The following is a 13,409-nucleotide window of genomic DNA, read 5'->3' as shown; positions in this document are numbered from 1 at the left end:
ACCAAGCTCAGTGGCTGAGAGGAAAAAAGCAGCTCTACTAAGAAGCACCTGCTATGAGACTGCCCGGCAAGCAAATATCATTTCACAAGCAGCACAGTGCAGCTCTAGTGGTCAATGGGGAAACTGCAGGTAGCTGAGGCAATAGTCCTAAAATTGAGAGCACTGCAGCCACCAACAATGGAACCAGTTCATGATACTCGTGATAGTTTACTCAGTAGTGACAACTCTGCATTATGTAGAGCAGGGGAAGTCAATAGGTAGACCACGATCCAAATCCTATCCACCTCCAGATGCTTTTGAATGGACTGCAAAAATGTTATTTACTTATCGTGATTGTTATTGCTGTGTGAAAAATGTTTCTCTGAAGTCTGGACCTTGACTATACCTTGACCAAGAAATCTGGACCTTGACAAAAAATAAACAACTACCCTAAAAATAATTAACTACTAGGGGCTTCTTGCAACTTCTCAAGTACTCCTACAGCAATGAAAGGTCAATCAAAATGGTGCCCAGAGAATGTGAAGAAAAGGAGAGAGAGAGAAAAATGGGGGCAGAGGGAGGGAGGTTGGAAGAGTTATGTCCCTTGACTGTTGGTATATAGCATTGGTAGAGGGCCAAATTCTGATCTTATTTACACCGAGATAAATCCAGATTCACTTCATTTCCATCACTGAAGTTTCTCCAGGTTTACACCAATATAACTGAGAGCAGCATTCAGTCCTATTTTGTGTCATTAAATGAAAATTATAGATGATATGTTGGCTCTAAAACAGAGAACTTTTTCTGAATATAAGTGATTTAATTTCTGTTCCCAACCCTGCCATGAAACTTTTCAATTTCTATCCACATGCCACCATTCCTCCCCTCACCCCACACAGTTTTGCTTAGAGTTTTTGGATTTAAAACCATGTGAGCTGAAAGTTTCACATGGTGTTGATCGAAAACCATCGAACAGTCCAGTGTCATTTGAACTCCAAAATCCTTTCAGTTAAAACATTTTGCATTTGTAATGAAGTCTGAATCCAGACTTGGATTTTGATTTTTATATAATATTAATCATTTTCATTTAAAATGTTTCAGTAAATATTTCATAATTGGTGAACATGCTGGGCAAAATGCATTGATGTGAATGGCATACAGGAATAAAAAAGGAAAGATATCTGTCCCCCTGAGTCTTTTATTAACATTCTAGAGATTGTTCAAAACCAATATTACAAATCTTAATATTAGATCTACATAAATACATCTGCTTTCATGCAATTTTAGGTGACTTCACCAGCACTAAATGCTCAAGTGTTTTCTTGAGTGAGGTCTTTAAATGGATTTGAGCTAACAATTGGCAGAGTTACCAATAGCAAAGTTATAATTACTCTTCTGAAGTACATTTCCCATAATGCTATTAACTTTTGTATTAGAGGCGATGGTTGCAATTCCACAAGCTTCTCACGTTAAAATGCTGCTGTGACCAAGCACCAACAAAGCAAATGTACCTTTTTTCATTTTGAATCAAACAAGTTAAAATTCCTGCTTAGAGTTCGGATAGAAATATTAGCTGAAATTTTAATGGCACATGAAACTAAAGCTGACAGGATACTGGGAAAGATCCATCTGTGTGCATTTACATGTGATCTTTTGGTGCAAGTGATGATAGTGTCCATAAAGAATGTGTGCAGGTGATCTGCAAATGAAATTTTGCAAATTTTCCTTTATACACTTATCACTGCAGAACTGGAAGGATCCCAAATACAATGAGAGTTTAATTTCACAAAGAAGTATCCTCACTACAGATGACTACCACAATGCTTACATGAGTGAACAGAAATATTGTAACTACATGTATAAAGTGACAAGCATAGTGATGTATTCAATATATAATTATAATAACTTTAATGACACCTTAGAAATGCTGTATATTCACAGTATTACCAAGTCTATTACTATCACTTTATAATAAAGCAATATGCTAAAAATATTGACTAATATATGGTATTACTTCAGACAATAATTACTGAGCAATATTATACTAATCAGATACTGGCAAGCATTATTGTTGAAGGTGTAACATTAATGCTTATGAAAGACTGGCTACCTCAGGGCTTTGCTAATGACCTCCAAGCTACTTGGAGGTCACCAGCATGAATTCAGCCCAACCCAGTAGAGTTTAAACACAATTCCCATTTAAGGGATGGTTGCTGGCCCCACCTCACAAACTCGCCACCATACTTTGCACTAATTGACAGACAACAGAAAAGCCAAGAACTGTTTGGATCATGGAGACTGAACTACTCCTGTTACTGCTAAAGGAAGTCCCCCAGCAGTCAGGACTGAGGCATGCTAGCCAGGAAACTTGCCCTGCTGCTGTCCTGTAGATAAATAAAGCATTTGATTATCCAGAGCTGTCAAGCAGGATAATCTAGCAGGAAATCTAGATAATTTATTTAAGCCAGAGTTTACAGTTATCAAATTTATTATAAAAACTGCAAAAATAGCCCACAAGGCTTAATTCTGCTGAGATATACACTTCCTGTATTTCCATTGGCTTTAGCAGGATGGAACAGGGTGTCAGTCAGGTAAAAGTTTGGTCCAGAGTGTCAGTGCCATTTGAGAGAGGACAGTTTTAGATTTTCTATTATTTAAAATGTTTCACTTGTTGCCTACATGGAAGTGGGAGAAGAAGTCAGATTACTGCACTACTAAAGTGATGCTTGTGTAGGCTTTGAAAGCAACTACTTTCTTGACAGAAATAGTGGTGTAAGAGGAAGTGGGGGAGGGTACAGGTTTGTTAATAATATCAGCTAATATGAGCTCTGGTACCCAGAAAGAAAGAAACTATTTATATCTACTGCATTTGTGCCTGTGCTCATCAGTCACCAACTAAAGTAGTAAAATGCCCCACCCGTGCAGTCAACAAGAGAGGACATTTGAGCAACGACAGGGGAGGGATGCAGTGACCGGGAGGGGGAGGGGTAGAAGGTCTGTCCCCCTTCCTTGAGTCTACTCCTTTCCCATTGGAAATGGGGGGATGGGCTTGCAAATTGGCTTTTGTGGAGCACCTTTCTTGCCTATTTAAGCTACCCGGGCTTTATAAAAGCCTCTTTTTCTAGTGAGCTACCCCACTCTTCCTTTAATATCTTGTTGATGCTGTGTTACTCAGGATTCTGTGGGTCTGATCGATTGCCCATTTTGGGATCAGGAAGGAATTTTTCCCATTGCACAAAATTGGCAGGAGGTCTGATTCCCCTCCCCCCCCGCTTCTTCTAGCCATTATGGAGGCACTGTTAGGTTACAATGTTAAAATGTTTAACATATGGGTAAGTAAACTTGATTCAGCTCATTGCAACTTGTAGCCAGTGTTCAGTGTGGATAAGGATGAAAGGGGCCAGCTCTCAGATGGCTCTACCCCAATTTATTGATTGTATGGTGAGAGTCCTGACCACCACACTAGACTCAGCTAAATGCCTGATATATGCGATTAAGGTGTGGAGGACATAGCACTCCTCAACAATGTTAAATAAAGTTGTAGCCTGTCACTTAAAATCCAGCCCATTTATCAGTCATTCATTCACCTGTGTGTCCTGATCAAAATAAGCCTTATGCTGAAAGAACTGGACAATAATTTTAATTGCAGGAGAAATTCTTTAGAGGAACAAAATATCTGGCTAAAAATCATTTTATTATCATGACCGTGGTAAAACATGGCCAATAACAAATTATCTTGAACCCTTTGAAAGGCAAAAGGATGCAAATAAAAATACCTTTGAAAAGCTGCCTATTATTTCAGTAATTTAGAGTTGGAATTAGTACAACCAATTAACCAAGAGAAAATATTGTGCCTAGTATGCTTGTGCTTTATCAAAGGCTTGTAAAAAGCTAGACATTATATTTGATAAACTAATGCATTCTTTATAAATCACCAAGTTCCAGTGAGACAGTCAACATTCTGGCGTTTACCATAATGTGAGAAGGTAGTACTCTGTACCTCAGCATAGTGAATCAGAAGTGAACAGACCTTATACAGGCTTGAGCACTATAAATCTTGCCCATGCTGTTGCATGGATGGGGTTGTTGGGCCAATAATTCACTAAATGTGCAGTCTCCCTCATACAACCAAAGAAACTGCTGAATGCAAATTAGCAGTCGAGTATTGGGTGGTGATTGGTTGAGTTACCTCTGATAGCATAATGGCCTAGGACTGTTGGCATGTCATAGATACATGCCTTACTGTTGCAAGACTGTAATTAGAAAAGTCAAAATAGCTGAGAACTTAAAAATTGGATGGTAACAGACTGAATTTTTGAACCTAGTGATATTCTATTTTTTAAAAAAAGAGCTTTCAGCCTGCTTGTAGCTGTTTCAATCACTTCAAACAACTCAAAGGCATCCTCGACTTCAGAGTTCCTTATTAGATAGGACATAATATACTCACACTGATTGCATCAACCTAGTCACAGGTTAGCAAATAGTACTTAGCTAGTCATCCAATTTTGTTTCATCTACTGAAGAAATATGCACAAACAAGGAATTTGTTATTGCATGTATAGATTTCATTGTAATGGTTGGGTTGATGTCCTCTCTCTCACACACTGCAAGTACAGTTTTGCTATAGGGGTAGAAGGAGGGACAATAGGACTGAGGTATCTATCAGCCATTGTACACCACAAAAACCAGGGCACAGGAGCTCTAGGGATTACAGCATCCTTCAGATGTTAGAGGTGGCCACAGAGTGGTTCCACTGTCCTTCCACATAAATCATCCCTCTTGGTTTTCTCCCGGCCTCAACACTTGAGAAACTTCCTCAGCACGGACTTTCCGTGCTATGCAAAGGGGGCAGGATTGGCCCCTATGCACAAGTAGCAAGTGAGAACTGAAGGGGTCCTGCCAACTTTTTCAGTTATGAAAATTAGGAACTATAGAAGAGTGTTATTTAGTAATCCACAGAGAAAAACAAATCTATGCCGGCAGTTGAATTCTGCTCTTTGTTTACACAAAAACATACTACCTGTTTAAAGCATTTACACCTCATGCTCACACTGTAATTACTAGCTCAGAACAATGAGCACTTGTTTGTCCTTCATGAAGCACTAGTAAAATGGATAACCTTTTTTATACAGTTTGATTTTTGATATCTGAAAATGAGACCACTTCATTAATAGTTTTGAGAGAGGAAATTACAGAATGTTCTTTGACTGCCATGCAAGTTAAACCAATACAAATCTGATCCCAGCTTGAGAGGGCTACTAAGGCAAGTTGACATTCAGCATAGGTTAATGTAGTCTATAACAGATTATTTATTTTCTACCATTTGCTTCTTTTATGTATACTTTCCACTATGAATTTTTAATCTCCTCTCCAACTTCCCTTCACTCACCAACATTTAGGGTTAAATTCCACTACCAATATCCACATGGAGGAGCACCTTACTCCACAAATAACTGCATTGATTTCTCATTGTACCCTCTGTGGGGAGCGTAAAGTAAGTAAGAGACAAACATGTTTTACTTGCAATAAATATCAATTAAGAATTAAATAATGGCTTTTTTACAAGCCCTGCCTAAAATCTTGCAGAGATTCACAATCTCCCTCCCAATTTTCTTCTGCTCCAGGTCTATAGATAGCATATGAAGATCCCCACAGCATGCTGGCACAGCTGCACTGGCTAGTGAACTGGGGCACAGAGCCCAAGTTCCTCCCATTTCCTGCTCACTCAAACTCATATGCACGGATTGGGGGTTGTCATGCCCCCCCCCCCAAAGAGATCTCTCTCTCCATTAACACAGCTCCCCACAGTATGGGCAGAGGAGTGCCTTATGCCCCTATATTTCCCTACATAGGCATGCAGAATGGACCATAATTTGTCCCTAGGGGCTCAGTTTTAGGTTCAGAGTAAGAAAAAGGCTGGTGCTACACCTAGGAAGGAGTAAAAACCACAGTCCTGCTTCCACTCTGCCATTTTTTGGAAGGGAAGATGTCACCCACAAAGGTACTAGCAAGGAGCTACCTTTGTTTTCAGGGTTGTTTGCAGCCACTGTGCAAAAGATGGAGACTTTTTTCACTCTCCTCCATCTCAGCACTTGCTGGGCAACTAGCAGTAATATTAAAATGGATAAAGATTAGTACTACACCCATACTGCTCCAACCTTATGCTTAATGACATGGATGTGTGGTTGATTTTGTCATAGAAGGCTTTTACACACATGCTAGGAATCATAGAAATGTAGGGCTGGAAGGGACCTTAAAAAGTCATAAAAAGAAAAGGAGTACTTGTGGCACCTTAGAGACTAACAAATTTATTAGAGCATAAGCTTTCGTGAGCTACAGCTCACTTCATCGGATGCATTTGGTGGAAAAAACAGAGGAGAGATTTATATACACACACACAGAGAACATGAAACAATGGGTTTATCATACACACTGTAAGGAGAGTGATCACTTAAGATAAGCCATCACCCACAGCAGGGGGGGGAAAGGAGGAAAACCTTCCATGGTGACAAGCAGGTAGGCTAATTCCAGCAGTTAACAAGAATATCAGAGGAACAGTGGGGGGTGGGGTGGGGGGGAGAAATACCATGGGGAAATAGTTTTACTTTGTGTAATGACTCATCCATTCCCAGTCTCTATTCAAGCCTAAGTTAATTGTATCCAGTTGGATACAATTAACTTAGGCGATACAATTAACTTAGGCTTGAATAGAGACTGGGAATGGATGAGTCATTACACAAAGTAAAACTATTTCCCCATGGTATTTCTCCCCCCCACCCCACCCCCCACTGTTCCTCTGATATTCTTGTTAACTGCTGGAATTAGCCTACCTGCTTGTCACCATGGAAGGTTTTCCTCCTTTCCCCCCCCTGCTGTGGGTGATGGCTTATCTTAAGTGATCACTCTCCTTACAGTGTGTATGATAAACCCATTGTTTCATGTTCTCTGTGTGTGTGTATATAAATCTCTCCTCTGTTTTTTCCACCAAATGCATCCGATGAAGTGAGCTGTAGCTCACGAAAGCTTATGCTCTAATAAATTTGTTAGTCTCTAAGGTGCCACAAGTACTCCTTTTCTTTTTGCGAATACAGACTAACACGGCTGCTACTCTGAAACCTTAAAAAGTCATGAAGTCAAAGCCCTTCTGCTGAGGCAAGATCAAGTAAATGTAGACCAACCCTAATAGATGTTTGTCCAACCTGTTCTCAAAAACCTCAAATCATTGGGATTCTACAATCTCCCTTGGAAGCCTATCCAGAGTTTAAGATTTTCCTAATATCTAATCTAAATCTCCCTTGCTGCAGATTAATCCCATTACTTTTTGCCCTACCTTCAGTGGACATGGAGAATAATGGTTCACAATCCTCTTTATAACAGCACTTAACATATATGAAGACTTTTCAGGTCCCCCATCAGTTTTCTTTTCTCAAAACTAAACATACACATATTTTGTTAACCTCTCTACAGAGAGATTAGATTTTCTAAACTTTTTCTCATTTTTGTTGCTCTCCTCTGGACTCTTTCCAATTTGTCCACATCTTTTTTGAAGTAAGGTGCCCACAACTGGACACAGGACTCCAGCTGACACCTTGCCGGTGCCAAGTAGAGCAGGACAATTAGCTCCTGTGTCTTACATACAATGCTTCTTTTAATACACCCCAGAATGTTTGACTTTTTCACAACCGCATCACATTGTTGAGTCATTCAATTTGTCATCCACTATTCTTCCCACATCCTCATTAGCAATACTACTAGCCCATTATTCCCCATTTTGTAGTTGTGCGTTTGATTTTTTCCTTCCCAAGTGAAATACTTTGCACTTATCTTTATTCAATTTCACCTTGTTGATTTCTGACCAATTCTCCAATTCATCATGATAATTTTGAATTCTAATCCTGCCTGCAAAGTGCTTTGAATGCCTCCCAGTTTGGCACCTGCAAGTCTAAAATATAATCTCCACTCTATTAGCCAAGTCACTAATGAAAATATTAACTAGTACCAGATCCAGGACTGACTCCCGTGGAACCTCACTAGAGACACAATCCCAGTTTGACAGTGAACATGGTCTTTGAGAATGATCTTTCACCCAGTTATGCACCCAGTTTATAGTAATTTCATGGAGACTGCATTTACCTATGAGTATGTCCCGTGGGACTATGTCAAAAGCCTTACTAAAATCAAGATATGTCTACTGCTTCCCCCCCATCCACAAGGCCAGTAACTCTGTCAAAGAAGGAAATTAGTTTGTTTTGGCATAATTTATTCTTAACAAACCATGTTGGCTCTTTCTTATGACCTTATCATCTTCCAGGTGCGTACAAAATGATGGAATAAATTATTAAACAAATATCTTTCCAGGTATATCTAACCAGGTAGGTTAGACTGACTGGTCTCTAAATCTCCACCTCCTCTTTGTTCCCCCTTTTAAAGATAAGTACTACATTTGCCCTTCTGCAGTCCTCTAGTACTTCAACTGTCCTCTATGAGTTCCTGAAATAATTAATAATGGTTCCGAGATTGCTTCAGCTAGTTCCTTAAGTATCCCAAGACAAAATGTCATCAGGCCTTGCCAACTTGAATACATCTAACTTATCTAAATATTCTTTAACCTGTTCTTTTCCTATTTTGGCTTGTGTGTCTTCCCCCTTGTTTCTTAATATAATTGTGAGGAGCATCTGGTCACCACTAACCTTTTTAGTGAACATTGAAGCAAAATAGGCATTAAACACTTTAACCTTCTTGATGTCATCAGTTATTAGCTCTCCTTCCCTGCTAAATAGAGGACCTACACTTTCCTTCATCATCCAATTAGTTCTATCCTCCAGCTGATCTTGTATTTCAATATACTGTTTTTGTCTGGAAATTTGATCAGGATAGATAAGTAGGTCCTGACAGAATGATCCAAGTGCACACTTATCTCTATGGTAGCCTCTGATGATCAAGGAAAAAGACATTGATGATCAAGGCCTAGACCCTCAAAGGTCGTTAAGTACCAGGCTCCCATTGAGCATTTGGGCCCAATTTTTAGTAGTCTGTGGGTCAGATTTATCCACTATTACTCACATTGAGTAGCACCTTACTCCACAAGTGTTTCCAATTATAACAACAGAGCTACTCATGCAGTCAGATTTGTAAGTGTTGGAGAATTAGGTCCTTTTGCATCTATCACCTTTAATTATATAAACACGACCCTTAACACCATTACCAGATACCATAAAACCAAACCTCAAAAACTGTGCTTAAAACATGCTTTCAAATAAATTAAGGGTCAAATCCTTGGAAATGCTGAGCACCTGCAATAGGACTTCAGAGGTATCTATCCCTGACAGTATAGTTTCCACAGAGGTGATGATTTGAGACTACCCAAATATGCAGTTTATAAAGATAGGTACATGGAAACATAACATTGAATTATATTCTGATAAATCAATGTTTTACTGAACATACGCAAGACATTCCCTACTTACAATTTTTTAACATAATTTATCTAGGAATTTGGACAGCTGTTCAGATGTTATAAAATAAATCTCTCCAAATTTGAAGCTATGTCAATGTGTCTTAATGATATTATCAAACATAAGCCTACAACTTTCTTTGCCATTTAAGTGATCTAATAAAAAATTAAGTACCTGGGGATTTTTCTTATTCCCTCGATTAATTCCGTTTTGAAGGTTAACTTCTCTTCCTTCCTTAGTAAAATGCATAAACATGTGCTATATTAAAAAGACATACAATTCAACTCAACATGTAAAGGCTCTCAGAATGAGCTGGTTACCAATGCTTTATTGCTTACTGAGACCATTTTGGTACTTTACACTTGTCCTCAGCTGGAGACTGTTGAATCCCAGAATCAAACTAAAAACATTGCAGTTTTGTAAAGAATGACAGTCCCCAACTGTAAATTGTGTCTTCTGTTATATTAGTAACTACTTCCCTTTATACCAATGTCACATGAAAGAGATGGTGTGGAATTCAAGTCAAGCATTAAATCCTTTGATGACTTTAACCTTCAGAAAGTTGTGATGTGTAGTGGTTAGAGCAGTAGCCTGACAATGCTGTGTTTTCCATATCTGCAGTGTACATTGCTTGTGTGCACCTGACAGCATTGTCTTTGATTTAATTTAAAAAGTCCTTGCAATAATATATTATTGAAGAAAAATAAAACATCATGTTATGACCAATGGTGGATTAAGGCATAAGCTGTATGGTCCATGCCTATGAAGTCAACTTTTGAAGTCACATGAGATCATAATCTTAGATTTCATTTAAATAAAATATTTCTAGCCTTTGTGATTATGAATAAGAGTCCAACTATACCTACTACAGTAATTTCTGCCAGGTCGTGCAGACAGCCCAGAATAACTGGAAAGATTTAAACAGCTCCATGCATCTCAACTCTAACACCTGTTGCTTTTAGTTTTAAACATCTTTTGTTTTAAAACACCTTTTGTTTCCAATAACACAATATGGTCATTGTGTAGAGAGGGTAAGTCTTCCTGCTGCCATTATGTCATGATGATGATGCCTTCTCCTAGTCTGTCAATCATAAGTAATTATATTATGACCCCCATTATCATAGTATCTGTATTTATCCTCATACCAACCCTGTAAGACAAGGAAATGCTACTATCCCCATTTCACAGATGGAGAACTGAGGCACAGAAAGATTAAGTAACATACCCAGGAAATATGTAGCAGAACAGGGATCTGAACCAGGGTCTCCAAAAGCCAAGATCAGTGCCCTAATCACTGACCTATCCTTCATCTCATGGGTCAGAGTCCTCTATGTAGGTGGATGCTGAGTCTTCTTTCTCTGGGACACAACCCAACTGGCCTGAAGACAGGAAGAGAGAGATGGGGAATGTTGTGCCTACAAAAGATGAGAAGGGGCAGATCCCACACAACACCAGCAAATTACTTTTATGTGCTATAGCCCAAGCAGGGGTGGAACTGCACTATGAGGTGGAGTTTGAAGTGAGGTCTATCTTCAGACCTCCATTGCCTTAATGTATCCCTAGTTATGATTGTTTCCAGTTGTCCTGAAATATATCTTTACTATTACCTATTGTATAAGTACTAATCATTACAAGTAAGGTTTGTGTTATGCAGGAGGTCAGGCTAGATTACCACAATGGTCCCTTCTAGCCTTGGAATCTATGAAGCAAGGTATCATGCTGGCATTCATGGACATAAATCATTTGTCATCTATTGAAGGTTAGGGGATTACACAGCTAAGTGATCAAATAAAAACTAAAGCCCATATCCTTGATAAAGTTTTGCCTGTTTTATCTTTCACTTAGGATTACCGAGTGAATATCTTTCTCCGTCAGAATTGGAATGATCCACGCCTTGCATATAGTGAATATCCAGATGACTCTTTGGATTTAGATCCATCCATGTTGGATTCTATTTGGAAACCTGATTTGTTCTTTGCTAATGAAAAAGGTGCCAACTTTCATGAAGTTACGACAGACAACAAGTTGTTACGAATTTTCAAAAATGGAAATGTTCTTTATTCTATCAGGTGAGTCTCTGATAAAGGAATCTTTTTTTTAAAAAAAAACTTTTAACAGGCAGGGACACTTGGAACCGAGTATCTCCAATTGTTATTTAATTATGCAATTAAATTATGCAGTGAAGTCAATGTGACTTTTGAGTACTGAATTGGTATTACAATAGCACCCACAGGCCTCAACAGAAAACAGGGCCCCATTATACTGGGCACTTTACTTACACATAGTAAGAGATCACACCTGCCCTGAAGAGCTTATCATCTAAATAGGCAAAATAATTTATGGAAAAAATAAGGAATTATTATCCCTATTTTACAGGTGAGGAACTAATCACAGATAGATTATGTGGCTTCCCAAGGGCACACAGGAAGTTTTTGGCAGAGCCAGTGAGAAAATGCAGACCTCCTGAGCATTAATATTTGGGCAGGACTATAAATTGGTTCAGGTTCTAGCCTTCATTCTAAATATTTTCCCATGATCACAAATATTCAGGAGGCCACAGATGATGGTTTTCACATAGTCCTATCCCCCCAAATATTTCCTCCTTCCTTCGCTTAATTGTTGTAGCTGCTCTTAAAGGTGGAAACTAGGAACAGTTTAATATATCAGTAGCCACATAGTACTCAAAGAGCTGCTTACATATTACTGGGAGGGGGAAGCATGTTGGAGACAGAATTTATTAACTTTTTTTTTTTTTACATTTTGTGAAACTTTTGAGAAGTTGTACCTACCTAACACTTAATAAAACAAATATTGACAAAATCAAGTTACTCTGATGATTACCGCCTTGCTTCTCTTCTCCTCTTTCCCACTTCTGCTCTGGCATTACTGTAGCAGCCAATATTCTCCTAAACACCTAAGTCCAAAACCTCAAAAGGTATTTAGGCACCTAACATTGATTTCAGTCCTTAACACTAGAGATGACTGCCTTGTACCATTTGAAAGTTAGGCGTTGAAGCTTTAATAAGGTGTATGTAATTGGTTTTTTAGCTCTAAATACTTCTCTAGGTATCACCCATTACTTGTAGAAACTGAGGTGGGGTGTGTGTGTGTGTGGGGGGGGGAGATAATAGTAATCAAAAATGTGTGATTTCAGTGTCCCATGTGGTATTTCACAAATTAGGACTAGAAGTCAATAATAAAGCATTTCAGGAGTGAAGTTCTAGGGCTTGACTTTCCTTTGCATTATATTCCAGTTTTATACTAATCTCCACTTTACAGTTTCCTGTGTCCTAAAAATTCCAATCTACTTGACAGATTTATTTGTAAAATAGATCTATCACCATTGCCATAAGAAACAGCAATTCAATTTTACGACAGCCAAAATTTTGATCAACTGCACTTTAACTCATTTTTTCAGCATTCCCCTCTGTTTTATGATACTTTGGAGCAAAATGTACTCTTTTCATTTGGTGTTTCACCTTGGAGGCTTTTATGGTATTGCATTCTACTGCAGGGCCTTTTGGTCTGATAAAGAGAGGAGTCTGCATATAAACTGATGCATTAGAAGTCTGGAGAAAATGCTGTTCTCGTCTTTGGGTGCACTACTGGGAGAAGAGTGATTAGGAAGTCCCCCTCTTTCCAGTGTTACAGGGCAGCAGTTTGTCTTGATTAGCAGGTGGGATCCCTGGCAAATTTTTCCAACAGCATTTCTATGTCTCAAGGAGGTCTGGTTGGCCAGTCTGTGGAAATAGTCAGGGCCCCCGTTCTCTTGCATGCACTCGGCCATTGACAGCTGGCTGAAAGTGGACACAAAATACTCCCATTTTGGAGCACAAGTAAGGAGCACTGCTGCATGAACCATCTCCATATTCTCTAATTCATGCTGACATGCACTGGCAAAATGGCTCGTGGAATCTGTTCAGATACTATCATTCTGAACTATCTTGATTCCCCCTCCTAATTTCATATGGCACA

The 13,409-nt window shown here is 38.9% G+C and overlaps 1 protein-coding gene across 2 annotated transcripts in view; it reads left to right on the top strand.

The window, feature by feature from the left end:
- The window catches only part of GLRA3 (glycine receptor alpha 3), a 146,340-nt gene that overhangs the window by 64,609 nt on the left and 68,322 nt on the right, over positions 1-13,409 (top strand). For both annotated transcript variants that reach the window (XM_038400909.2, XM_038400908.2), the window contains exon 4: positions 11,280-11,503. In XM_038400909.2, the coding sequence (XP_038256837.1) occupies positions 11,280-11,503 (224 nt within the window). The remainder of the gene's footprint in view (positions 1-11,279; positions 11,504-13,409) is intronic.

The sequence above is a fragment of the Dermochelys coriacea genome, chromosome 4, assembly GCF_009764565.3.
Source record: "Dermochelys coriacea isolate rDerCor1 chromosome 4, rDerCor1.pri.v4, whole genome shotgun sequence".
NCBI classification, from domain to species: Eukaryota; Metazoa; Chordata; order Testudines; family Dermochelyidae; genus Dermochelys; species Dermochelys coriacea.
This window is presented reverse-complemented; position numbering and strand designations above follow the sequence as displayed.